General features: G+C 47.0%; 1 protein-coding gene across 1 annotated transcript; it reads left to right on the plus strand.

Moving 5' to 3' along the window:
* The first annotated feature begins 2406 nt into the window (after nt 1–2406).
* On the plus strand, nt 2407–15927 carry LOC141176152 (uncharacterized). Its single transcript, XM_073660150.1, has 6 exons — nt 2407–2804; nt 4124–4303; nt 4385–4508; nt 4592–4689; nt 4888–4978; nt 8079–15927. Exons 1-6 carry the CDS (start codon nt 2733–2735, stop codon nt 9074–9076), a joined length of 1563 nt encoding a protein of 520 aa, XP_073516251.1. The 5' UTR covers nt 2407–2732; the 3' UTR covers nt 9077–15927.
* Nucleotides 15928–27582: the final 11655 nt, after the last annotated feature.

Genomic DNA, 27582 nt, shown 5'->3' on the forward strand with positions numbered 1-27582 from the left:
GGCTTGGCTCTGGAGCTGGGCCCAGCCGGAGCCACAGCTCCCTGTCAGCCCTCCTGGCTGAGCTCCTCTGCTCTGCTCCTCCTCTGAACTAGACCAAAGACCCTATTCTAAGATGGTGCCCACCTTATATACTCCCTCTATGTGTGAGCCCAGGTGACCAGCACCCAATGGGCTCCTAGCTTTACCCAGACTGCTCCCCCTATCTGCCCCTACACTACTGGGATGTTCCACCCCCCTCCCACTCCAGCCAGGGACAGACGCTGTCGTACCTGCACATATACTGGTGGGAGTACCGTAGTTCTGTCCCCCGGAAATGGGATGTATGTAGTGCATGCAGCCTACTAAGCTCAGTTCCACACTCCATCCTTACCCGGGAGTGGAATACCACACCTCTGGCTTGAGGTGTAATACCCCTGTAGCAGCCGAATCCTCAGGGTGCTACATTCCCCCCTGGTAAATCACAGCACGTCCTCGGGCTGTAAAAGAATAAAATATCCAAAAACATACAATTTTTTTTTTTCAAAACATCATAAACATATAAAACACTCTATATATATTATCAGCAGTATAAAACTTTTCATATATAAACGTTCTTGTTCCTCCGGCCACGGTGCAACTTGTGACCGGGTAAAGTGCAACAGTCTCTTCTGGAAAAACACAGTTCCTTATAAAACCAGTAGGCGGCGCCTTAGAAAGCGCAACTATATACAAGGGGAGGTGGCCGCTCTCAGTCCTCGGCCAGTGGGATGAGGAAAGAATGACCGCTCTCAGTCCTCGGCCAGTGGGATTAAGGGACATACGGGTAACAGTTTAATTTGCTGGTCCCAACGGGGACTATAATGGTAACAGTTCCTGTACCCCGACGGGTAACTATTTTACAGTTCTATTTACCATACTTTAGTAGCGGCGTCCTCCTGATGCTTCCTCCCTGTATTCTTCAGACCCGTCCGGGTCCTCTTGCTCCTCCTGACACCTCAGCTCTTCCTCTGTCAGTCGGTGTACATGAAGGGCATAGGGTCCTTTGGCACATTGGTGCCGGGTAAAGGTGACCTCATCACCCAGGTATAAGTCACAACCTCTGTGTCCCTCCGGTAGGTGGGACTCGACATCTCTTCTGGTCACGAAGACGTCGCCGGGGGTGTGATGATCTCTGATGAAGCCCCAACCGTGCTGCAGCTGGAATTTAATTACAGTCCCGGTGGCACGGGGACCGTGTGCTGCACGGGGGTTCCTTCGGGTCCGGCTCTTTTGTTCTGCACTTTTTACTTGCAGCCGCTCCTCGCGGACCCGTCTCTCTCTCCGTTCTCGCTCAAAGGCTTCCAACTGCTGGCGGCAGCACTCCGCACGCTCAGCTGCGGCCGCCCGGGTCTCCTGAGTGAACCCGATGAGATCTCCTCCTGCGGGGTCCCACTCAAACTGCGCCTCCTCTAACGAGAGCGGGGTCATCTTGACGGGCGCCGGAGCCGGGATTAGGGGCTCATCTAGGGGTCTTTCTTTCCGGAGTCGGGGATGGTGGTACTCCGGTGGCCACACAAAGGGCTGCCCATCCGGGCAAGTGTGCTGGGCAAACAAGTCCTCACCCAGGTGCGGCACTGTGGAAGTTGAGGGCGCGGTGGTGGTAGCGGCGCCCGGGATCACTAGGCCTTGCGACCAGGCTTGGGGCACCCTGAAGGTGAAGGGCACCGTGAAGACGGCGGCACCCGGGGGTACTTGACCGTGCGTACAGGCCGGTGGCTCAGTGGAGGTAGAGGGCGCTGTTGGTACTGCGGCGCCCGGGGGCACTCGGCCTTGCGACCAGGCCAGTGGCTTCTCCTGCTTGGCCGCGCTCAGGGTTGAGGCGCGTGACGTCACAGGGGGCGTGGCCGCGGCTTCTGTTTGAGGCCTAGTCGGGAGCGGTGACGGTGCAACGACGGGCACGGCAGGGGAAATTTCGGGCTCTGCGACGGGGAGCTTGGGCAGCCTCACGGCTTCTCGGCTTGGGGTAGTGACGTCCCCTTTACCTGCCTCCGTTTCTTTAGCTCCTTCCTCGGCGTCGTCTCCGGCCTTGATTCCTCCTGCACCATCCTCAGAGGCGGTCTGACTCCTCGTCTCGGGTGGCGTGCTCCGCTGGCGGGTTCCAGCCTGCTGGGCCATCTCTCTGCTCCACTCCGTCAGCGTTTCTCGCTGCACCTGGGCCATCCTCCGTGCGAGGCCCTCCAAGGCTGTCTGTGCACGCTCCCGGTTTCGGGGGAGCTGTGCTAGGATCTCCACCAGGTCTTGTGAGGTGGTTGCTTGCAGCAGGCTCCTGACCACAGGGTCGGTGCTGCCTGACTCTCCCTCCATCTCTGGGTACGGCTTCTCCAGACTCCTCTCCAGACTCCTCTCCAGACTCCTCTCCAGACTCCTCTCCAGACTCCTCTCCAGACTCCTCTCCAGACTCCTCCAGGCTGCACCCATCTTCTCTGTTTTGTTCTGTATCCGCCCCCATTGAGGGCGGTCCTGGGACAACTTGGTGATTGTCAGTTCCAGGGGCAGACCCCCCCACGCTGATGGACATCTCAATCATTGCAGTCTCTGCTGGTGGGGGCGGTCTTCGTTTTTGGCGCCATTCTTGGTCCTGGCCCACGATGGGAGGTGGCCTCTTGCCACCCTCTGGCACGCCCATAATGGCGTCCGCTCTGCCAGGGCGGGAAATCTTCTCAGATGGCGGGAATCGTCTCCCAGTGGCGGGAAAAAGCTGAAAATGGCGCCGGATGGCGGGAATCTTCACCGATGGCGGGAAGAAGGCTGAAGATGGCGCCGGATGGCGGGAATTTTCACCACTGGTAAGTTTGAACAGTCTTTTTCAGGCACGCAGTACCCGGTGGTTGCGGGCACGAAATCCTGCCGACTACGCCAAAAGTTGACGCGCCCCCTGGGCCATGTTCAGGGGATACCCGGAGCCGGATCTCGATGGGGGTAGCAGTCCTTGTGGCGGTGACCCGGTCCGTGCCCAGGGTGTCAAACTAAGTGGCAGTCTATGGCAGTAGATGTTAATTTGATCGACTACGCCACCCGTTGAGTGCGGCTTTGAAGCCGCCGCTGCAGAACAGTCCACTGAGGCCAGGTGTATAAGGATGTGCAGCGTGGTGGTATAACCCCCAACGGGAGGGGTATGGCCTCAGGGCAGCAGGTGTGGATGATGGGTGTAGTTATGTTGTAGAAAGGAGAGTCAGAGACTTGAGGTGCAGTTTCAGGGTTTTTACTCACTGGTGTTCTTTTGGTCATTCTGGCCTTGAGTGACCACCCGAGCCGTGCTGCGTCCACCAGGTCCTGGACTCGGCCAACTCCCAGGCAGTCCGGAGCGTGGTCCTGAGCTTCCCTGTCTCTCTCTCTTCCTCCTGGCCGTTCCCACCAGGGATCCACCTTTGGCCGGCTCCCTCGGGTCTCTTGGTGGTCAAACCTCCTCTGGGTTCCCTGACCCTATGCTTGGTGTGCCTTTCTGGTGGATTTGGTGAGGGTCGTGGCAAATCTTGACCACGACCTCCGGTTTCTGGCTGAGGATTAGTGGCCTCCACCAGTTCGGGTTCCGGTACCCGTGTCCGCCAACCCTCCACCCTTTCTGGTCTAATTCTGGGTTCTTGGGGTTCCTTCTGTCTTTCTCTCTGGGTCCTTCTGACTCCTCTCTCCTCTGCAGGCTTGGCTCTGGAGCTGGGCCCAGCCGGAGCCACAGCTCCCTGTCAGCCCTCCTGGCTGAGCTCCTCTGCTCTGCTCCTCCTCTGAACTCGACCAAAGACCCTATTCTAAGATGGTGCCCACCTTATATACTCCCTCTATGTGTGAGCCCAGGTGACCAGCACCCAATGGGCTCCTAGCTTTACCCAGACTGCTCCCCCTATCTGCCCCTACACTACTGGGATGTTCCACCCCCCTCCCACTCCAGCCAGGGACAGACGCTGTCGTACCTGCACATATACTGGTGGGAGTACCGTAGTTCTGTCCCCCGGAAATGGGATGTATGTAGTGCATGCAGCCTACTAAGCTCAGTTCCACACTCCATCCTTACCCGGGAGTGGAATACCACACCTCTGGCTTGAGGTGTAATACCCCTGTAGCAGCCGAATCCTCAGGGTGCTACATTATTAAGGTGTTTCTCCATTATCAGGATTACACACTAGTGAAGAAGACCTCTAGTGAGCGCTGTCAGGACCCTATGTCTGAGGAATGGAGAAGACCCCTGAGCCCAATCACGGGGCCTCCACCTCATCCCTTCATACATGAGGACATCAATGACCAGAAGATCCTAGAACTCACCTACAAGATGATTGAGCTGCTGACTGGAGTGGTGACACTGCTGGGAATGCTGGGACATTATACAGTACGCTATTAAGGGATTGGGGAATGACGATATCATTGCATGTGTCAGGTTCCTATAAGGTGTCAAGATGTCGCCATCTATTTCTCCATGGAGGAGTGGGAGTATTTAAAAGGACACAAAGATCTGTACAAGGATGTCATGACAGAGGTTCCCCAGCCCCTCACATCACCAGGTAATAGACAGGACTAAATACACACGGCCTATAATTATCTGTATGTAAAGAATGAATTCAGACCCTGTATGTGTTTCTTCCAGATCTATCCAGTAAGAGGACAACACCAGAGAGATGTCCCCATCCTCTTCTTCCACAGGACTGTAAACAAGAAGACCCCAATGTTCCTCAGGATCATCAGGTAGATGGAGAGAAGGTGTCATGAGATCTCCCCTATGATGTGTAGACGGCTGTGAGGGTCTTATGCTCAGTCTTGTTTTATCCACCAGTATTATTTGTTTTATACTTGTGTAATGAGAACGGTGGAGATGGCAGGATTAGAGCTGATCATAGATGGGACTTCTCCATCTGTCTGTGACTTTTACAATATTTGTTTCAGGGTGAAGATCTGACCCATATTAATACTACAGAGACATATGTGAGGGGTGATGAGCGGTGTAAAGAGGAGATTCCTACATATGACTACCCAGGTGAGTAGTAGCCACTAAATGCAGAGAGGTCATATAGTCTTCTCAGACACCGGCTGTGGCTGCTTTATTGGTAGTGTAGTCCGGCCGTATCACAATCGTGTGATCAGCATTTTGCTGCTAGAGCATAACATTCTCCTCCATCTGAAAATGTTCAAATGACTTTGTGAATTGGGAAAGCCCTTTTCTGTAGAACTTACAACCTGGAGGATCCACCTCCGCCCTGGGATTAGAAGACGCTGACCTTTACCTGCCCAGATCTGTAAACCACAAAGCCAAATGGCAGCGTATGTAGAATGTGCTGACTAGTGAGAAAATCACTTAAAGAAAAATATTATGATGAGCCTGTAAGAGAAAGCGGAGGGTAATGATGCAATAACAACAGAGTTTCCTTTTATCTAAACTTTAAAATTTATTTTAAATCTAACTTCAAACAGGATTGTGATAAACTATACAGAAAACATTACACCTGTGCCATGATATATCTCTAAGCTGTGCGTGGCTGATGGCTGTAATATACATTTATTCACACCTGCAGGAGATGTGTTGGCATGGCTCGAGCCCTGGTTTCATGGATTCACTCCACGTCATAAATTCCATTATGCTTTCGATCCTAAGGAATTCAGATTACTGCACAATCTCTCCTGAAATGGGGGCACTAATACTTTCTCTAAACTCCAGTTTATTGTTGGAGGTCTCTCCCCAAATATACATTGTTGTTGGGGATCTAACATAGAATAAAAAAAATTATTTTTTTTTACAGGTTGTGGTGGGATTGGCCGGCCTCACTTATGTGAGACTCATTACACCCTGCTAGTCTTTGAAAAAAGATCTCCATTGCTTTTTCCAAATGTCCGAGATCTAAATTTAAGACACCTCATCTCTGCACTATTTTAAAAAGTTCTCTTTGAACGTCTAATATTTCTTCTTGAAACTCATCTGATAGAAAATATTGTCCCTTACGATAGTTTAGATTCCCAAGAGCCACCGAGCCCCATACTCTAATTACCCCAGAGAGGTTTCACCACTAGTTACTCACTATTTACTGATGGAGACTGTTGAGTTTGATCATTTCAGTAGATGTGTTGTTGTCTATACTTACAGTTTTTGACTATAGTAGTTGGTGCCCAAAATACTCTGATTTAACCCCTTCCCGCAGCCAGTTTTGCGTTTTAATCAGGTCCCATTTTTCTAATCTAACGTGTCACTTTATGTGGTGATAACTTTGAGATTCTTCACAAAGGATAATAGGAAACAAATGGACCTTACAAATTATTTTCTAACTTCTCTTGAATCTGACAATACCCTATATACGGTTGTACACTACTGTCTGGGCTCATGGCAGGTTAAGAAGAGAAGAAGTGACATTTAGCTATTTGAATGCAGATTTTGCTGGAATAGTTTGCAGACACAATGTATTGGGGGCACTGTTCATGGTCACCTGGCAGCTCAAAAGATGGCTACCACAAACAGGCTTGGCGCTATCTACTTCATTTTCTAGATCCCAGGGATCGTCTTTCTCATCACTTATTTAACTCCACTACATGGATCTGTTCTTACACAGAGATCCTTAGGCTTGGGCCACGGTGTTACCTGCTGTTCTGTGGTGTGAGATGGCAGGAAGAATATTCAGGTAGTTGGGTCAGAACCATGAGGGAAGAGAAAATACAAAATCAGAAGACACAAGAGTAGTCAGTAAACGGGCCGGGATCACAACAGGAAACAAATACACAAGCCGGGAGCTGAGCACAGAGGACTGAACCAGAGGAGAACAAGGCTGTATCTGGCAGCTTCCGGCAATATGCTTCCAGCTTTAGTAGGGTGCGGTGCTTTCCAAATGGCTGAAGTAGGGAGCAGATTACTCCAGCTGGACAGCACACACCATACTGCCAGACTGGATGGTACTACAGGTCCCAGCAACCCTAATCTTAGTGGCTGGACAGAGTCTGCGCCGCCCAGAGCTTCTGGTTCTGACGTCTCCTCCATCACCAGCGCCGCCTGCAGAATGAGTGTGCGGTAAAAATTTCTCTACTGGTGAGAGAAGCAGACGTAACAGGAGCAGATCCCAGAGGAGATGGGACCCACCATTTGCAGAAGCCCTAATATAACAAAATGTCAGAAAACCCGGAAAGTAAAAATCCCCATAAAGTGAATTCATTTTGGAAATTATAACCCTCAGTGAATTAATCTATAAAAGTTTTGATTAATTTGACTACATAGGCACTTTCTGAAAATTAGCACTCAGTGGATGTTGGAGAGTAATAATTGCACATTGGCCATTGGCCATTTTTTTTACCAAACACATAGTGCCCAGATTGTGCTCCAGGAGACACACACCGTAAATTAAGTGAGTTATTCTCACTATAGTAATGCCAAATACATGGATGCCAAATGTTGTTTGGGCACAGAAGCGAGGGGGGGACTTCGAAAGAGCGGATTTTGCTGGATTGGTTTATGGAAGCCATGTTGATCCTAAAGAGCCTTTGAGAATCTAATAATGTGGAAACCTCTGTTTGACTTGAGTGGGGACTTGGTTTTTGTGAGATGAGTAGAAGTTTTTATTGGTATCATTTTCGCCTACATAACATTTTTTGGTGGCTTCTTATTCCATATTTAGAAGGTAGAATGAACAAACAGTTGGACACCACGATCCACTGGTTCATCCTATGAGGTTTTCTATTAGACTGTGAAATGTCATTCGGTCAATAACTTGCCATTTCTACAGACATTTTAAGTACAATTAACACAAGAATCCCACTGAAAAATAAATAAAGATTTCATACCACTTCTAAATCAATCTAAACAAACACATCCCTGGGCTACATGCTAATCCAGGGAAATGAAGAGATATATGCTCAAGTTTAAAAATCAATTTTATTAGACACAAATCTAAAAAATAGAGGAATATTTAAAATCCTCTATTTTTTAGATTTGTGTCTAATAAAATTGATTTTTAAGCTTGAGCATATATTTTTTCATTTTCCTGGACTAGCATGTAGCCCAGGGATCTGTTTGTTTAGACATTTTAAGTAGAAATGTTAAAAAATATAAATTTCAAGGATATTTTATTAAAAATTAATAATTTTTTTTTTTTTCTTGGCAGATGACTGTACCAGAAGATCAGATGGACAGAAGATTTTTAAATTGGATGATCTTGAGATCCCACAGGATACAATTGAAGTGAATGCCATTACTCCAGATATACCATCATTCCTTCACAGCAAAGATCTATCATCTAATTCTATGAAACATATCCTGTCTGCTGATTCATTACCGACTACTAAGGAAAATCAAAATAAAATAAGCATTACAATACAAACTGCTCCTAATGCAAAGAAATCATTTTCACATTCAGAAAATGGAAACAGTTTTACCCTCAAAAAGCATATTCTTAAACATCAAAAAATACACACAATGGAGAATAGATTTTTTTATTCCAAATGTGGAAAATGTTTTAACCAGAAATCAGTTTTTGTTAATCACCAGAGAATCCACACAGTGGAGAATTCATTTTCATGTTCAGAATGTGGGAAATGTTGTAACCAGAAATCAGCTCTTGTTCGTCACCAGAGAACTCACACAGGGGAGAAGCCTTTTTCATGTTCAGAATGTGGGAAATGTTTTAACCAGAAAGTGCATCTTGATAGACACCAGATAACTCACACAGGAGAGAAGCCCTTTTCCTGTTCAGAATGTGGGAAATGTTTTAACCAGAAATCAGATCTTGTTACTCACCAAAGAACTCACACAGGAGAGAAGCCTTTTTCATGTTCAGAATGTGGGAAATGTTTTAATCGTAAAATGGTTCTTGATTGCCACAAGAGAACCCACACAGGGGAGAAGCCTTTTTCTTGTTCAGAATGTGGGAAATATTTTAACCAAAAATCAGTTTTGATTAGGCACCAGAGAACCCACACAGGGGAGAAGCCTTTTTCATGTCCAGAATGTGGGAAATGTTTTAACCTTAAATCAGCTTTGGTTAAACACCAGAGAACTCACACAGGGGAGAAGCCTTTTTCATGTTCAGAATGTGGGAAATGTTTTAATCGTAAAATGATTCTTGATAGTCACAAGAGAACCCACACAGTGGAGAACTTTTGAGATTTTTTTCACTAGTTTTTTTTGGATAAAACAAGAAATCAGTACATACAATAATGAAATAAAATAACATATCATAGGGATGACATACATGCATCTCTCCTATATATCCTTTCAGCTTGCCCATTACCGCCTGATAACTTGCAGTTACTATATCTTACAATTAACATTCCACATTCTTGAAATCTCTTATATAACCATAATATTGTAATAAACATTATAATCCTATACACATATAGGTGTGCTATATTACCCATACCACATGTTAAGGAATTCCAATACACATTTCAATGAAACATTAGACCTCGCCAGTCCCCCCCCCCCCATCCCATCAGTTAAATTGTCTCTCCAACAATAACCCCCTTGATGGCATTCCAGGTGTATCCAACCACCAGCCCCATATTTTCTCATATGTATTCATTGAGTTTTGTTTTTTATATACCCTTTTTCTAATCTGATAATATTATTTATCCTATTTTTGAGTTCACTCATTTCTGGAGGTAAGGGGTTAATCCATTTGGATGCAATATGTTTCCTAGCTTGAAATAAAATGTGATATCCCTATTGAAATTGGGTTAAATTCCATATCATCCTCTAATATACCTAATAGACATTTTTTGGGTCTGGTTGAATATCTATTTTATATACCCTCTTTATAATAGACAGAACTCCTTTCCAGTATTTACCTATCTCACAGCATTCCCATAGCGTATGTAATAGGCCGCAGCATCCATTTTACATCTTGGACATTCATCATCAGTCCGGTATCCTATGTTACATAGGAATCTAGGCGTCTTATATTTCCTGTGTATTAATATGATCTGGGAAAATCTCTGACCCTCATGTAAAGATAATTGGGGTACCAGGTCTAATACCTCTCCCCATTGATCCTCAGAAATTGGACCTATATCTCCATCCATTTTTGTCTAGCTGGAGAAGGAAATATTTTTAAATAATTATCAAGAAGGACCCAGTAAATATCAGAAATACAACCCTTAGTATTTCCCTTCTCTAATACCAACTTAACAAAAGTATTATTTTCTACCCAAAAGGGAGTCCATCTTGATTGTGCATTAAATGAATGCCGAAACTGTAGATATTCATAGAATTGTTTGTCAAGCCAAATTCCCCCTTTAATTCATTAAAGGACTTAAGTATCCCTTCACACAATATGTTTTATATCGTATATATGTTATATGTTTTATATCGTATATATTCCTTTATCGACCCAACTCCAAAATCCCTCTAATTTACAGAACTCAGCATATTTATTATTAAACCATATAGGTGTAGATTCATTGCAGTCTCCTATTTCCATTATATCTTTACCCCTATCCCAGACCTTGTAGAGTAGAGCAAGTGTAGGGTATATTGATTTCTTGTGTGCGAGGTCATTCAGTTCCACTATATGAATAGGAATATTCCACGGTGTCCTGAGGTAATTAACCGCTTAATACTATTTGGGTTTGCAGCGCTATGCCACCCTCCCTAATGTTACAATATAATATATTAGTGCATTAGGAATCGCCCATCCACCAGGTTCCTCGTCACTTTGTAGATATTCACATTTTATCCTAGATGATTTTTTTTCCATATAAGAGAATGAAACTTGCTATGAATTTTCTGAAAATGGGAATTATGGATCCAAATAGGGGCATTATGCAGAATGTATAAGAGTTGGGGCATCAATATCATTTTTAATAAGTTCCCTCTTCCTACAGCTGATAATGGTAATCTCCACCGCGCATCGATTTTCTTTTTATACTTTTCCAGAAGAAGATATAGATTCAGTACAATGTAATCCGGAGATCTTTTTGTTATACTTATACCAAGGTATTAGAATTTCTCAACCGTTTGTATTCGTGTATGTTCTAATATGCTCGAATTAGGGATATCATCACATGGTAGAATAACCGACTTATCCCAATTAATGGACAGTCCTGACCATTCACCAAACTCTCCAATAATGTTCAGGATAGGATCAATAGACGTCTGGATATCACCTACAGTAGAAACCAGAAGTTTCCATACACTATATAAAAAGACACATATGATGTTTTTCTCAGTATCTGACATGAAATCAGAATAAACCTTTCCCTCTTTAGGTCAGTTAGGATTACCATCATTTATAATATTTGCCAAATGCCAGAATAATGAGAGAGAGAGAATGTTTTAAGGCGCTACACATCTCTATAGGCTTTTCACTTCCAGTATTCCTATGTCGGGGGTGATGTGCAGACGGGGGGCTCTGTCACCGCTGTAGATGTGGAGTGCAGTGATTGTGCTGCTTTCCTCAGATGACCAGACACAGCTGTTATTCCCAATGTTAGGATGAATGGCAGAGGTCAGTGCAGGGGCAGATACTGACAGCCAATGAGTTTGCAGAGGGCGGTGCTGGGGCCGATACTGACAGCCAATGAGTGTGCAGAGGGCGGTGCTGGACACTGAGGCCAGCTCTGGCTGTGAGGTTAGATAACACAGCACAGGGAGCTATCAAGTTTGATAGAGGCGCAGGTAAACAAACTGGGTGCAGGGAATAAAGCTGTAGTGTCAGTGTGTTAATATACTGCGTTACTGCCGTCTTCTCCTGTATCCAGCGCCGTTCTTCTCTTCTCAGTTACCTGATGTTAAATATACTTATTTTGTATATTTATTTATATATATATAGGACTGTTTACCAGATGCGACTGTTCAAAGAATATATCACGATATTCTAATAAAAAAAGTAGCGGTTTATTCTTGGATTGTCCATTAAAAAGAATAATTGCAGCAGTTACTTAAAATAGGGGAAATAGTTACAAAGTGATTGATTCATGAGTGTCCATCTTTCACTGGAGCCTGAATGGTATTTCGTGTCTTTGTTAAGCACATGTCCCGATGGACCATGTGTCTGGTCCTACATCGTCAGCTGGTTTCCTCAACACGTAGATCCTCCGTCTGATGTAGTGTGAAGTAACAAAAGAGAGAGCCCCCTCCCTGTGTCTCACATGGGTTATATAGGCCCCTCATAGCATCTATTATCTATATATGGCATTTGTTAGAACTCTCCTGTTAGGTTTTTTCTAGTTTGCTGGTCACATGACCATTTTTGCCTATTTAATCCGGCTCCTCCCTCCTGGCCTTGCTGGACTTCATTGTATTTACTACTCTTGAGCTAGCTTGGTGCTTTGTTTCTGTTCTTTGTTAGTTTTGCTAGGTCTTCGGACCTCTATGTTCTTTGTTGTGTGTTTGTCTTTGACTGCTACTATTTCTGCTAGGAGGTGTCCAACTTTATCCCAGTCCCTAGTTCTTGTAGGGATCCCTCCCTTGCATCTATAGGTCTTCGTACAGTCTAGCCGAGGACTTTAGCGGGTCTGATCGCAGGATCAGGTTCCCCGTTACATCGTAGGGATCTAGTTTAGTTCTCTTGTAGGGACAGATCTCCTGTCTTTCCTTAGTGCTTGTAGCAGATCATAACAGTAAGTCCAGCCCAAAAAATTTCTCTAAGGAAAGACCTCCAGTTTCCATCATGGTCTCGGTTCAAGATTTGGCTCAACGCTTGCAGGGACTCTCTCTGGAGGTGGCCGAGCTCCAACAACACGTGAGTAGCTGTTCTGGAGCACATTTGGTAGAGCCAAAGGTACGTCTGCCTGATCTATTTTTTGGTGAACAACAAGATTTTTTTTCTTTTAAAAATGCTTGTTTATTGTATTTTCGTTTAAGACCCGGATCCTCTGGTGATGAATCACAGCGCATAGGGTTCATAATGTCACTTTTGCGCAAGGATCCTCAGGGATGGGCTTTTTCTCTCCAACCTAGTGATCCGTGCTTTAGATCAGCGGATAGTTTTTTTTTCTGCTTTGGGTTTGTTGTACGATGATCCTGATCGTGTCTCATCTGCTGAGTCTGAATTGAGACGTTTGAGGCAGGGATCAGGTAATGTGGAAAAGTATTGTTCTCACTTCCGTCGGTGGTCTGCCCAGGTGGGGTGGAACGATTCAGCTTTGAAAAGCTTGTTTCTTGCAGGGCTAGGTGAAAGGGTTAAGGATTTGCTGATTGCTTATCCCACACCTGGAAACTTGCAGGAGGCAATGCAATTAGCTATACGGGTGGACAGGAGACTGCGTGCAAGGGTTAATGAGAGCAAATCCTCTGCTATGTCAGCTCCGAGTCCTGAGAGGGTCTGTGCTGACAAAGGAGAGCCGATGGAGATTGGGGCGATGACACCCCGCTCTCAGGAAAAAGACCGCAGGCTTTCTGAAGGTTTGTGCTTCTATTGCGGAAATTCTGGTCATTTTATTAAGAACTGTGTGCTTCGTATGAACAAAGAAAAAAAATGGTCAGTTATGCACGTATAGCCTGTTTAAATACAAAGGGAGTATTCCTATCTGCTACTACCGCTGCTCCGGAAGAATTAATTGAATTTCGGGTATTTGTGGATTGTGGTTCTACTCTGAATGTGATTGATGGGGGATTCTTGGAAAAACTTACATTAAAACCTAAACCTTTGTCATCCCCTATTGCTGTGGTTTCTGTTGATGGCTCTCCCTTGAAGAGTGTTACTCACAAGGTCTGTGAATTTCCCCTCACTATTAATGGTGTTCATCAAGAGAATTTGGATTTGGTAGTATTGAATAATTTGCCTTCTCCAGTAATATTGGGGTTGCCCTGGTTAAAATTGCATAATCCTGTACTGGATTGGTCTACCAATGAAATTAAGTCCTGGAGCCCTAAATGTTATGACAAGTGTTGTAACGGACGTATTGCTGCGGGGTTGCTTTGCCCTCTGGAGGTTCCTAGTGCACCTTGGACACATCTGGATATGGACTTTATTACTGACCTTCCCCCCTCTGAAGGTTTCACGGTCATCTGGGTGGTCGTGGACCGTTTTAGCAAGATGTGTCACTTGGTTCCCTTCATCAAACTGCCTTGCGCTAAGACACTCGCTAAGGCCTTTGTCAAGGAAATTGTCAGACTACATGGCGTTCCTACTGACATTGTTTCTGATAGGGGACCTCAGTTCGTGGCTCGTTTTTGGCGTGCCTTTTGTGATAGGTTGGGAGTTCATTTGTCGTTTTCATCCGGATATCATCCTGAGTCTAATGGCCAGACAGAAAGAAAGAACCAGGATGTTGAGCAGTTCTTGCGTTGCTTTGTGGCAGACAATCAAGAGGGGTGGTCTGAGTTTCTGCCACTTGCTGAATTTGCTCTTAACAACCATACATCCTCTTCTGCTGGGTATTCGCCTTTTTTTTGTTGTACTGGGAGACATCCGTCTTTTGGGTCATTCTCCAAATTGGTATCGGCTGTGCCGGAGGAGGAGAGTTTTTCTGGTGATTTGGAGAGAGTTTGGATGGATGTGCGTGATAATCTTCAGGAGTCTAACAAAAAATCTAAGAGGTGCTATTGGTGACATGGTTTGGTTGTCCTCTAAGAATCTGCGTTTGAGGATTCCTTCGAAAAAATTGGGTCCCAAGTTTGTAGGGCCCTTTAAGGTGCTTCAGATAGTTAACCAATCTGCTGTTAGGTTGGAGGTTCCTACCTCCTGGAAGATTAATCCGGTGTTTCATGTTTCTCTGTTGAAAAAAGCTGATGTGTCGGTTGGTGACGCCTCTGCCACTGTTCCTCCGGTGGTGGAGGATGGGGAATATGAAATTTCCCGCATCCTAAATTCTAGACGGTATAGAGGGAGTTTGCAGTATCTAGTTGCTTGGAAGGGTTTCGGACCCGAGGATAACTCATGGGTGAGGGCGGATGATGTTTCTGCTTCCAGACTTGTCAGAGGGTTTCACAGGAGGTTTCCTGATAAGCCCGGTCCTAGGGGATCCGGGGGATCCTCTTAGAAGAGGGGGTACTGTTAGAACTCTCCTGTTAGGTTTTTTCTAGTTTGCTGGTCACATGACCATTTTTGCCTATTTAATCCAGCTCCGCCCTCCTGGCCTTGCTGGACTTCATTGTATTTACTACTCTTGAGCTAGCTTGGTGCTCTGTTTCCGTTCTCTGTTAGTTTTGCTAGGTCTTCGGACCTCTATGTTCTTTGTTGTGTGTTTGTCTTTGACTGTTACTATTTCTGCTAGGAGGTGTCCAACTTTATCCCAGTCCCTAGTTCTTGTAGGGATCCCTCCCTTGCATCTATAGGTCTTCGTACAGTCTAGCCGAGGACTTTAGCGGGTCTGATCGCAGGATCAGGTTCCCCGTTACATCGTAGGGATCTAGTTTAGTTCTATTGTAGGGACAGATCTCCTGTCTTTCCTTAGTGCTTGTAGCAGATCATAACAGCATTAACCAGCTAAGTATAAGAATAGCACGTCGTGTCAGTTAAACCATACCACGAGGCTGACCCAATCTATAGAAATAAAAGTATAAAATGAATACGTATGTATAATTAATTATAAAGTATATAATTACTATTTTACAATTCCGCCTTTTGAGGGTGACAGACATCATTTGGAATCTTCAAAGTAGAAAGGTTCATCATTAGGATAACAGGATCTTCTTTCTTTTCTTCTTCTTTGGCAATATAATTTAATGTCCATAATAATAATAGTAATATTATTATCAATATCGGATTATTGTTATAATGATTCAATAGCATAATGATGTTGAGTCATGTTATGGTAAGCCGTGACTAATATTCATATAAAATGTATAATTATACTTCCCTAAATCTAAATTAAAGCAATCACTAGTCCAGTCGCAATCATTTTTGTCATCTGGGCTTCATCCCATCATTTTCTTGGTTCTTTTAAAACAAAGTCTTTAGATGAAAACTCCTTTGAAATAAATTATAGTGTGTAGATATTGTAACAGTCTATAATTGTATTCATTATTGTTCAGTCCATAAACTGTACTCTTTATTAGAAAGATCATGTGTCAATCAGAGTCCATAAATTAAATGTTGATAACAAAACAAAGTCCATGGATGAAATGTAGCTTTAATATCTGTGCAGTGTCACCTGGACTTAAGTTGGATTGTCTTTGGATAATTCTGGAATCCTCCGTGTCATCCGCACTGGTCTCGTGCCACTTTTGGAACAGATGTCACGTCTTTGGTCAGCAAAGCAGGGGTTAACTTTACACTTCCCTGCTTAATATAGCACCATAACCAGTACTTAGTCTTTAATGCACAAGACATACAGTACAGACCAAAAGTTTGGACACACCTCATTTAAGATTTTTCTGTATTTTCTTGACTATGAAAATTGTACATTCACACTGAAGGCATCAAAACTATGAATTATCACATGTGGAATTATATACTTAACAAAAAAGTGTGAAACAACTGAAAATATGTCTTATATTCTAGGTTCTTCAAAATAGCCACCTTTTGATTTGATGACTGCTTTGCACACTCTTGGCATTCTCTTGATGAGCATCAAGAGGTAGTCACCGGAAATGATCTTCCAACAATTTTGAAGGAGTTCCCAGAGATGCTTAGCACTTGTTGGCCCTTTTGCCTTCACTCTGCGGTCTAGCTCACCCCAAACCATCTCGATTGGGTTCAGGTCTGGTGACTGTGGAGGCCAGGTCATCTGGCGTAGCACCCCATCACTCTACTTCTTGGTCAAACAGCCCTTACACAGCCTGGAGGTGTGTTTGGGGTCATTGTCCTGTTGAAAAATAAATGATGGTCCAACTAAGCGCAAAAAGGATGGAATAGCATGCCGCTGCAAGATGCTGTTGTAGCCATGCTGGTTCAGTATGCCTTCAATTTTGAATAAATCCCCAACAGTGTCACCAGAAAAGCACCCCCACACCATCACACCTCCTCCTCCATGCTTCACGGTGGGAACCAGCATGTAGAGTCCATCCGTTCACCTTTTCTGCGTCGCACAAAGACATGGTGGTTGAAACCAAAGATCTCAAATTTGGACTCATCAGACCAAAGCACAGATTTCCACTGGTCTAATGTCCATTCCTTGTGTTCTTTAGCCCAAACAAGTCTCTTCTGCTTGTTGCCTCTCCTTAGCAGTGGTTTCCTAGCAGCTATTTTACCATGAAGGCCTGCTGCACAAAGTCTCCTCTTAACAGTTGTTGAAGAGATGTGTCTGCTGCTAGAACTCTGTGTGACATTGACCTGGTCTCTAATCTGAGCTGCTGTTAACATGCGATTTCTGAGGCTGGTGACTCAGATAAACTTATCCTCAGAAGCAGAGGTGACTCTTGGTCTTCCTTTCCTGGGGCGGTCCTCATGTGAGCCAGTTTCTTTGTACCGCTTGATGGTTTTTGCAACTGCACTTGGGGACACTTTCAAAGTTTGCCCAATTTTTCGGACTGACTGACCTTCATTTCTTAAAGTAATGATCGCCAATCATTTTTCTTTACTTAGCTGTTTTTTTCTTGCGATAATACAAGTTCTAACAGTCTATTCAGTAGGACTATCAGCTGTGTATCCACCAGACTTCTGCACAACACAACTGATGGTTCCAACCCCATTTATAAGGCAAGAAATCCCACTTATTAAAAATGACAGGGCACACCTGTGAAGTGAAAATCATTTCCGGTGACTACCTCTTGAAGCTCATCAAGAGAATGCCAAGAGTGTGCAAAGCAGTCATCAAAGCAAAAGGTGGCTACTTTGAAGAACCTAGAATATAAGACATTTTCAGTTGTTTCACACTTTTTTGTTAAGTATATAATTCCACATGTGTTAATTCATAGTTTTGATGCCTTCAGTGTGAATGTACAATTTTCAAAGTCATGAAAATACAGAAAAATCTTTAAATGAGGTGTGTCCAAACTTTTGGTCTGTACTGTATATAAATAAATATAAAGTGCTTGTGTAGTAAATATATATACATATATGTGTAATGAATTGCCAAATACTGGATTATGAGAGGGGAAAGAAAAATCTAATGATTAACTGCTGCTATGAGAATAAAGCGCTAAGGAAAGATTTTGGTAGCAAAAAATCCAGTCCTATTATATGTAAACCCTCTAATCAGGGAATTATCTAAATAGTATATCAAGTAAAGGAGACCATGATTATAAAAAATGAGATTGGAGACATACCCCGGCCCCCTCACATCACTCCAACGCCGTTTCGCTCCTTGCTTCATCAGGGAGTCCAGAGCAGTCTGCTGTAGCCAGAGTAATGCTTAGGACAAGTCTGACTCATGGAGCTTAGGTTAGTGAGCCTAGGGCGTACCGACGCTATAAGAGCGGTGAAGAAGCAGTGTGCCTGCTGCTGTGTGTAGCCTAGTGAGGGCCCCGAGTAGGCCGAAGGCTAGTGGAGTGAGCAACATAGGGGGCAGAGGAGCTGTACCAGCTCACCCCAAAAGCATATACTGGACACCGGGTCCACATGTACAGAGCCATATATTCCCCTGTAGAGACAACCGGAACCCCTGGAAGACTTCAGGTCCCAGGATCACCCAAGAGCTGATACGTACCAGAGCCAGGAGTCACGGAGGCCCTGCAAGCAGGGAGAGTGATCTCCAACCAAAGGCCCTACCACCAGATCAGCTGGTGCAAGACAGGGACTAAGTTAGGCCTAGCTCCAAGCAGGTCAGAAACTTCCCAAGAAAAGGCAAGAAACAGGAGGCCCTACACCCACTCACTGGGGAGAGTCCTGAAGTGCACCCTTCACCCTAAAGTTCCCTGGATCGTGCCTTAAATACCACCAGTAAAGGTACTGAAGCGAACTGTTGTGTGCGTCCCTGTTCTTGCCCTGACCCGGCTGGGTCCCCCTCTGTCCTGCATACTTTACACCCATGCTGCCCTGAGGCCTACTGCACCTGTGGGGAGTAATACCAACCGAGCTGCCCCAAACACCGGCCTCAGAGGACTGCCGCAGCGCTGGTGATCCTCACCAGACACCACAGGTGGCGTCACAAACTTTCTATATCCCAAACTATAATCCACCTTTTAGAAGAGACCCCAGGGTACCGGCCCGGGAGAAAACTACCGCGACATCCCCCAAGACCAGGCAACAAGGCCCGGGCGCCGAGTCATCCCCATCCCCTGGGTGCTACGTGCTCTTCAACTGGCGTCACGAACAGGATTGCGTGCCCGCAGCAACGGAAGAAGTTGTGCCCATTGCCACCGGGTACTGTGCGCCTTTACTAAAGAACTGTGTATTGTACTGTGGCAAAGATAGCCACCATTACTGTGCCGTCAAGCGGGAAGAAGGGCGTAACCGCGGGAAAACTCGGAGGCGTACCTGGAGCAAGCGCGCGAAGTCTCGGACACGTCCCACGCCCTGCCGCAGCGTCAGGTCCTGGCAGGAAGCCCCAGCGAGCGCCCTGACGTAGGACACAAAGCGACGCAAGGTCCTAGCGAAAGACCGTCACCTGCGGAGCTGCGGCCTACCGGAGAAAAAGAAAAGGAGGTAGGCCACGGTTCGCTAGGGGGGCACCAGGATGTCGGAAGTGCAGCCCGACACCGGGGCCCAGGCTGACAGCCTCGATAATCCACCCGCGGCCGCCGCTGCGCAGGCCGAAGCAGCCGCTCCGTCAGCTGGGCCTGTAACCCCTGTCGCGCCCATGGCCCTACCGTATATCCTTGGAGCAAAGTGGCTCCCCCAGTACTGCAGCAAACCAGACACCCTGTCTGGATTCAAGCGGAAAATATGCGGTATACTGGACATGTACTCCATGACGGGCAGACAAAGAGCCGCTGTTGTTTTGGGACAATTGACTGGTGCTGCGGAGAGAGAAGTAGAAACTTGGTCGGCCGCAGACCAGGAATCAGTGTCCGCAATCTTTATAAAAAGTTACAGACTGTCTTTGAGGACCGCACTGAGACAGACCTCCGGATGAGGTTCTACCACTGCTCTCAGAAACCGGAGGACAGTGTTTGGGACTATGCCTGGCGTTTACAAGGGGCCCTGCGAGCTCTGAAACCGGTTAGTCCAACCAGCATAACTGATGAAAATAAAATGCTAAAAGAACAGTTTGTCCGGGGGCTGAGGTCCCAAGAGGAGAGCAGGACTGTGCGTTGGTGGTCCTTGGATCATCCAGATGCCACCTTTGACACCCTTAAGGACATGGCTATAAAGGGACTGCAACCCCTGGAAACAGCAGATACTGATGTTCAATGTTACCAGGGTGAGGCCACTCCAACGCCCGCAGTACCCACCTTTTTCCCGTTGGCTGCTGAAGCTAAAGTGCAAGCAGCGCCCCCTATTGAGCTGGACAGTCTGCGCTCAGAAGTGCGCCAGCTGACTAAAAACCTGGCCACTGTGATGAGTGCCCTGCAGCTGCAGACGGAGGGAAGGATCCTGCTAGCCGACAGCCCTGAGGATGTCCCCTGGATGAGCCGGAGGAGGAGGACGACGCCACCCCGGAGGAGGACAACACCACCCCGTGGAAGGACCAACGACCAGCGACACCCTCAAAGAGAGTTCACCTGCCACCGCTGCCAGAAGGCAGGCCACACAGTGCGTAATTGTCCTTTAAACGAGAAGACCCTGGGGCCGATGGCCAACATCCCGGAGTAGACTCAGCAGGCCCATCAGACTGGCACCGCGGGTTCGTGGGAGGAAGACCTTTCCTGTCCATTATACTGGATGGCATTGTGATACCTGCCCTGCTGGACACTGGATCTCAGGTAACAATTATGCCTGATGTTCTCTACAAAAGATTCTGGTCCATGGACAATCTCCTCCCCCCGAATCCAGATCTTTCCGTATATGCCTCAAATGGCCTCCCCCTTAACCTAGTCGGGGTTAAGGATGTGGCGGTAAAGGTGGGGAGGGTGGAGCTGAAGGACCAGGGACTCATTGTAGTAGAGACTGTCTCTGATGAAACTGGACTGTATATGGTACTAGGCACTAACATTGTTGGTAACTGTTTGGAGGAAGTGTTGTTTTTGCTCCAACAGCTAGCTGACGTTGCCAGACCGGGGCAGAGGAGAGCACTCCAGAAAGAGATCCGAGCCCTGATGTACCAGCAGCAAGTAAAGCTATCCGGTGGTGAGATTGGTAATGTACGGGTGACAGACCCGATACCCATTGTGATTCCCCCAATGAGTGAAATGCTTATTTGGTGTACAGCAGCAATAGGTCTTAAAGGACAGAGCTACCAGGCGGTAGTAGAACCCCTTAGCTCAGAGCACAGACCTACACTCTTAACTGCCAGAGGGGCAGTGGATGTACGCAATGGGAGGGTGCCCGTCCGCCTTCTCAACTATGGGGAGGACGAAGTCAGATTACCACGCTATGCCACTGTTGCCAAACTATTCACTGTAAATAACAATTCCATTCACACGGCGGAGTCCTTAACCTCACCAGACCAAGTGGAGGATAATGACCCAGCAACCGAGGTGGAGGATTGGTGTCAACAGATCCATGTTGGGACAGACACCACTCCTGGCCATCAGAAACAGGGGGTACACCGGGTGGTACAGGAATACGCGCAGGTATTCAGCAAGCACCCACTTGATTTTTGGAGGATTAAGGGGGTACAACACCATATCCCCACAGGTGACCATCCACCAATCAAAGAACGTTACAGGCCTATACCACCAGCACACTACCAGAAAGCCAAGGAGATGTTGCACGACATGAAGAAGGCAGGGGTAGTAAGGGATAATTGTAGTCCCTGGGCAGCTCCCCTAGTGTTAGTCAGGAAAAAGGACGGAAGCATGAGAATGTGTGTAGATTACAAACAAGTAAATCGCATTACACATAAAGATGCCTACCCTTTACCCCGTATAGAGGAATCCCTGGCTGCCTTAAAGTCTGCAAACTATTTCTCCACCCTTGACCTCATTAGTGGGTACTGACAAGTAGCTGTTGCTGAGGAGGATCTGGAGAAGACGGCTTTCACCACCCCGATGGGACTCTGCAAGTTCAACAATATGCCGTTTGGATTCTGCAACGCCCCCGGAACGTTCCAGAGATTGATGGAGTGCTGCCTGGGACACCGCAATTTCGAGACTGTGTTGCTCTACCTGGATGACATGATAGTGTACTCCAAGACGTATGAGGACCACTTGAAGCACCTGGCGGAGGTATTTGAGTCACTGTCCCGGTATGGGATGAAGCTGAAGTCCTCAAAGTGCCACCTGCTCAAGAGAAAGGTACAGTACCTGGGGCACATTGTCAGACCAGAGGGAGTAGCACCAGATCCGGAGAAGGCCACTGCCATCCAGAAGTGGCCGGAGCCGAAGAGCCTCAAGGAGGTACGTCAGTTCCTGGGACTAGTAGGATACTACCGGAGGTTTGTGAAAGATTACACTAAGAAAGCAGCACCTCTGCAAGACCTCCTGGTAGGACAGTCCCCCAAAGGCAGAAATCCCCCGTTCCACTGGGGTAAAGAGCAAGCAGAATCATTTCAGGAGATGAAGGAGATCCTGACTGGCGAAGAGATCCTAGCCTACTCTGACTACAGCCAACCGTTCCTGCTGTATACTGATGCCAGCAATGAAGGATTAGGAGCTGTCCTAAGTCAGAAGCAGAATGGCCAAGAGAAAGTGATCACATACGTAAGCAGGAAGCTCCGTCCGACTGAGAGGAACCCAGGGAACTATAGCAGCTTCAAGTTAGAGTTCCTGGCCCTGGTCTGGGCCATCACTGAAAGGTTCAAGCACTACTTAGCCTCCAGCAAGTTCACTGCCTACACTGACAATAACACCTTGACTCATCTTGAAACAGCCAAGCTAGGAGCCATGGAACAACGATGGATGGCTCGGCTGTCAAACTACCAATTCACAGTTCAGTACCGGGCGGGCCGCAAGAACGCCAACGCCGATGCCCTGTCCAGGATGCCTCACCAGTCAGACACTGAAGAAGAAGTGGATGACCTGGAGGAGATTGAGCTACCTGCCTTTCACCGGAATGGAATGGTCCACGAGCAACGAGCCTCCAGGAGGCAGCATGGTAGGACGTTGAACCCTTTGCCTCACCACAGCTGGAAGGAGACCCAGGACAGCGACCTGGTTGTCAGCCGTATCAAAGAACTGATAACCCAAGAAGGTTCCTCCCTGGAGAAGGATGCGTCTCCTCAAGCAAAGCAGCTGTGGAATGAGAGAAGCCGGCTATTCATCTATAGAGAGAAGCTGTGCAGGAGGTACGTCAACCCAAAGACCCATGAGATGGTATGGCAGATAGTGGTCCCCAAGACAGACATCCAGATGGTGTTGGAGGCCTACCACGATCAGGCGGGGCACTTTGGCTGGAAAAAGCTAGAAACCCTGCTGAAGTGTCGATGTTACTGGGTGGGAATGTGCAGCTCCATTGAGAGGTGGTGCAGAAACTGTGGACCCTGTAGCCTCAGAAGAAAAGACTACAGCAGCCAGAAGGCACCCCTGCAACCCATCAAGACGACTCGACCCTTAGAAATCGTGTCCCTGGACCATGTCAAGCTGTCACCCAGCAGGTCAGGGTACTCCTATGCCCTGACCATGGTGGATCACTACTCCTGGTTCCTGGTGGTTGCCCCCGTCAAGGAGACAGCAGCAAAGACGTTCCAAGCGTATTTCTGCAGACCCCATGGATACCCTGAGCATGTGCTGACGGATCAAGGCCCGGCCTTTGAGGCCGAGTTGTTCAAAGAGTTCTGCCATCTGTACGGGTGTAAAAAGATAAGAACTACACCGTACCACCCACAAACCAATGGTCTCTGTGAAAAGAAGAACAACATTGTCATCAACCTGCTGAAGACCTTACCCCTGGAGGAGAGAAATCAGTGGCCAGACCTACTACCTGATCTGGTAGATCTGTACAACCACATACCTGTGAGTTCCACCAATTGCACTCCAACATATCTCATGCGAGCAAGACCAGGAAAGTTGCCCATGGACCTGGAGCTTGGTGTAGTAGAGCCAGAAGCAGATATGTCCACTGAGGACTGGGACACGACCAGACAGGAGCAGTACAGAAGAGTACAGGCCTGTGTCGAAGACAGTCTCACTCGGGTGAGGGACAAGCAGGAAGCCCAATATAACAGAGGTGCACCAGCAGAACCCTTCACACCAGGAGAAGTGGTGTTAAAGAGGAAAAGGAGAAACCACAAACTTGATGACCAGTGGGAGAGAGAACCCTACACTGTGTTGAATTCAAGATTTGACAACAGAAAGACCTGTCTGATTAGTAAAGATGGAGGAAGAACAACTGCAACGGTATCTATAGACCACCTGAAGTTTTGTCCAGATCTGTTAAAGCCCCAAGAAGAAGTGCCTCTCATCATCCCGGAGGAGCCTATGGAAGCAGTAATCCACACTGAGTTAGGAGACTTCCCGGCAGATTGGCCTCAAATAGGAGGAGCAGTAATAATCCCAGTGATTCACTTCTTCCAACAGCCAGAAGACCCTCCACAGCCAGTAGAACCTGAAAGTGTTGCAGAAGAGCCTAGTGTTGCAGAAGAGCCTAGTGTTGCAGAAGAGCCTAGTGTTGCAGAAGAGCCTAGTGCAGCGGAAGAGCCTGCTCAAGAAGAATCCCCGGAAGAAGGATCCCAGGTTGGAGCAGAGCAAGAAGGCCCAGTTAATGGTATACTTGCCAGGCCCAGGGAGAGGTTAAGGAGGTTTTACAATCTACTCACACGTAGAACTGACAGAGTAGAGGTAGATGTAGACACTGACACCACACAGACCCCCACACTACGCAGATCAACACGTGGCACGAGAGGTCAACCCCCTGTCAGGTACAGAGAGTAAAATAGTTAAACTCTGATAGTGTAAATAGTTGCCCCTGGGGTATTGTATAATATTGCATAGTATTGTGTATTATATTGTGTGTCATATTGTCTTTTCCTATGTATGCATTTTAACTTATATCTTTCCTCATTTATGGACAATTTAAGTGAAATGGACACTTTCCTTTTATTTGCTTCCCATTACCCGTAAGGGTACATAAGAACTCTGTGGCTGAGGACTATGTGAAGCCCAAAGACTTTGCTTGTAAATAGTTGCGCTCCCTGGAGTGCCCCTTTAAGCAACCTCTCAGGAAGAGACTGGGACTTTCGAGGTTGCTTACTGCTTTATGTACATATGTATTTATTATATTTTATATGCAACGTTTAAGAAACTGAGCCTCCCATAAAGGGAAGAATTGTTATTGTTATGTTTGTATAATGTGCTTCAGCCCGGGAGTGCTGACCTTTGCTAGGGGGGAATGTGGTGCCCTGCTGCGCATTGGTGCCACAGATCCCAGAGGGGTGCATGGATGGACTTCTCCACAAGAGGCCCTCAGAGCATACACACACCTCCACCCTACCACCTCAGACCACCAGAGGGAGCCCGGATAGGGACGTATATATACGGAGGGTGGAGTTAGGCAGCCAGTCAGGTCCTGCACAGAGCAGTCTGCTGTAGCCAGAGTAATGCTTAGGACAAGTCTGACTCAAGGAGCTCAGGTTAGTGAGCCTAGGGTGTACCGATGCCGTAAGAGCGGTGAAGAAGCAGTGTGCCTGCTGCTGTGTGTAGCCTAGTGAGGGCCCCGAGTAGGCCGAAGGCTAGTGGAGTGAGCAACATAGGGGGCAGAGGAGCTGTACCAGCTCACCCCAAAAGCATATACCAGACACCGGGTCCGCATCTACAGGGCCATATATTCCCCTGTAGAGACAACCGGAACCCCTGGAAGACTTCAGGTCACAGGATCACCCAAGAGCTGATACGTACCAGAGCCAGGAGTCACGGAGCCCCCGCAAGCAGGGAGAGTGATCTCCAACCAAAGGCCCTACCACCAGATCAGCTGGAGCAAGACAGAGACTAAGTTAGGCCTAGCTCCAAGCAGGTCAGAAACTTCCCAAGAAAAGGCAAGAAACAGGAGGCCCTACATCCACTCACTGGGGAGAGTCCTGAAGTGCACCCTTCACCCTAAAGCTCCCTGGATCGTGCCTTAAATACCACCAGTAAAGGTACTGAAGTGAACTGTTGTGTGCGTCGATGTTCTTGCCCTGACCCAGCTGGGTCCCCCTCTGTCCTGCATACTTTACACCCATGCTGCCCTGAGGCCTACTCCACCTGTGGGGAGCAATACCAACCGAGCTGCCCCAAACACCGGCCTCAGAGAACTGCCGCAGCGCTGGTGATCCGCACCAGACACCACAGGTGGCGTCACGAACTTTCTACATCCCAAACTATAATCCACCTTTTAGAAGAGACCCCAGGGAACGGGCCCGGGAGCCAACTACCCGCAAGACCAGGCAACAAGGCCCGGGCGCCGAGTCATCCCCATCCCCTGGGTGCTACGTGCTCTTCACTTGCCTCTCCTGCTCTTTTCTGGACACTAGACAGGAGCGGGGCCACACAGCAGGGAGCGGCACCGCCATGAATTCACTATGGTCGCGCTAGACACGGCAGGGAGCAGGGTCACACAGCAGGGAGCGATGTCAGCGCCGCCATGACTTCACTACGGCTGTGCTAGACACAGCAGGGATCGAGGGCAGCAGGTCTGTCAGTGCCGCCATGAATTCACTACTGCTGCGCTAGACACGGCAGGGAGTGGGGTCACACAGCAGGGAGTGGCGCCACCATGAATTCACTACGGCCGCATTAGACACGGCAAGGAGTGGGGTCACACAGCAGGGAGCGATGGCAGCAGGTCTGTCGGTATTGCCATGAATTCACTACTTCCGCACTAGACAGGAGGAAGTGGGTTGTCTCCCGTCCAGATCACACTCTGCAGTGACATTACAAAGAGGCAGGGCCGGAACAACACAGAACTCCACAATGCACAGAGTCCCCCAGCCCTGCCTCTTTGTAATGTCACTGCAGAGTGTGATCTAGATGGGAGACCACCCACATCATCATGTCTAGCGCAGCCGTAGTGAATTCATGGCAGCACCAACAGACCTGCTGCCACCAACCTCTGCTGTGTGACCCCGATCGACCACTGCGTCCCCGCACCACAGTGAACATTCGGACAATAAGATGCACCCCTTTTTTCCTCCGAAATTTGTGGCAAAAAAACTGCATCTTATAGCCTGATTAATATGGTAATTATATCCATTTTTCTTACCTTAAGATATCTCAGCTTGTTAGACTATGTTGGGCTCTGGTCATCAGCACGTCTATCTTCAGCACCTCTGGTACTTATAGTACGTCTGCTACTTGCCAAACAATCAGGTACCTCTTAGTCCTCACTCTTCTGTAGATTTAGTCTAATCCTTGTGACTTGAAGTAATTAATGTAGTGGAATTCTTGAGACTTGGACAACAGGTGTTTAGCAAAGTTCTCAGCACATTCAACTTTGTACAGAACAAAGTATTCAATGAGAATATTTCATTCATTCAGATCTAGGATGTGTTATTTGAGTGTTCCCTTTATTTTTTTGAGCAGTGTATTTTTTGCTAATCTATTGTATTGTCACCTGACTTTCTATATTCCCAAATAGAGATTACAGTTTTCTGCTGCTTTGAGTATTTCTCTCTGAGAGGGGGTTCGAGCCCTTAGGGTCACACAGGGTGTTTTAGGATAAAGAGGACGATGAGCGTGGGGGGAGGGGGGCACAGACAAGGCAGGGATTCTTCCCACCTTGCTTTGTCTCAAACAAATTTGAATCCCTCTTATAAACAAAGATAAAATCCTGCGTACATGTGTGACACCCTAATTGTATACCATGGTCATGGTGAGATGATAGCTATGAT

This window comes from Phyllobates terribilis, unplaced genomic scaffold (genome assembly GCF_046119375.1).
Source record: "Phyllobates terribilis strain yellow unplaced genomic scaffold, ASM4611937v1 Scaffold_17__1_contigs__length_24005725, whole genome shotgun sequence".
Classification (NCBI taxonomy): domain Eukaryota; kingdom Metazoa; phylum Chordata; class Amphibia; order Anura; family Dendrobatidae; genus Phyllobates; species Phyllobates terribilis.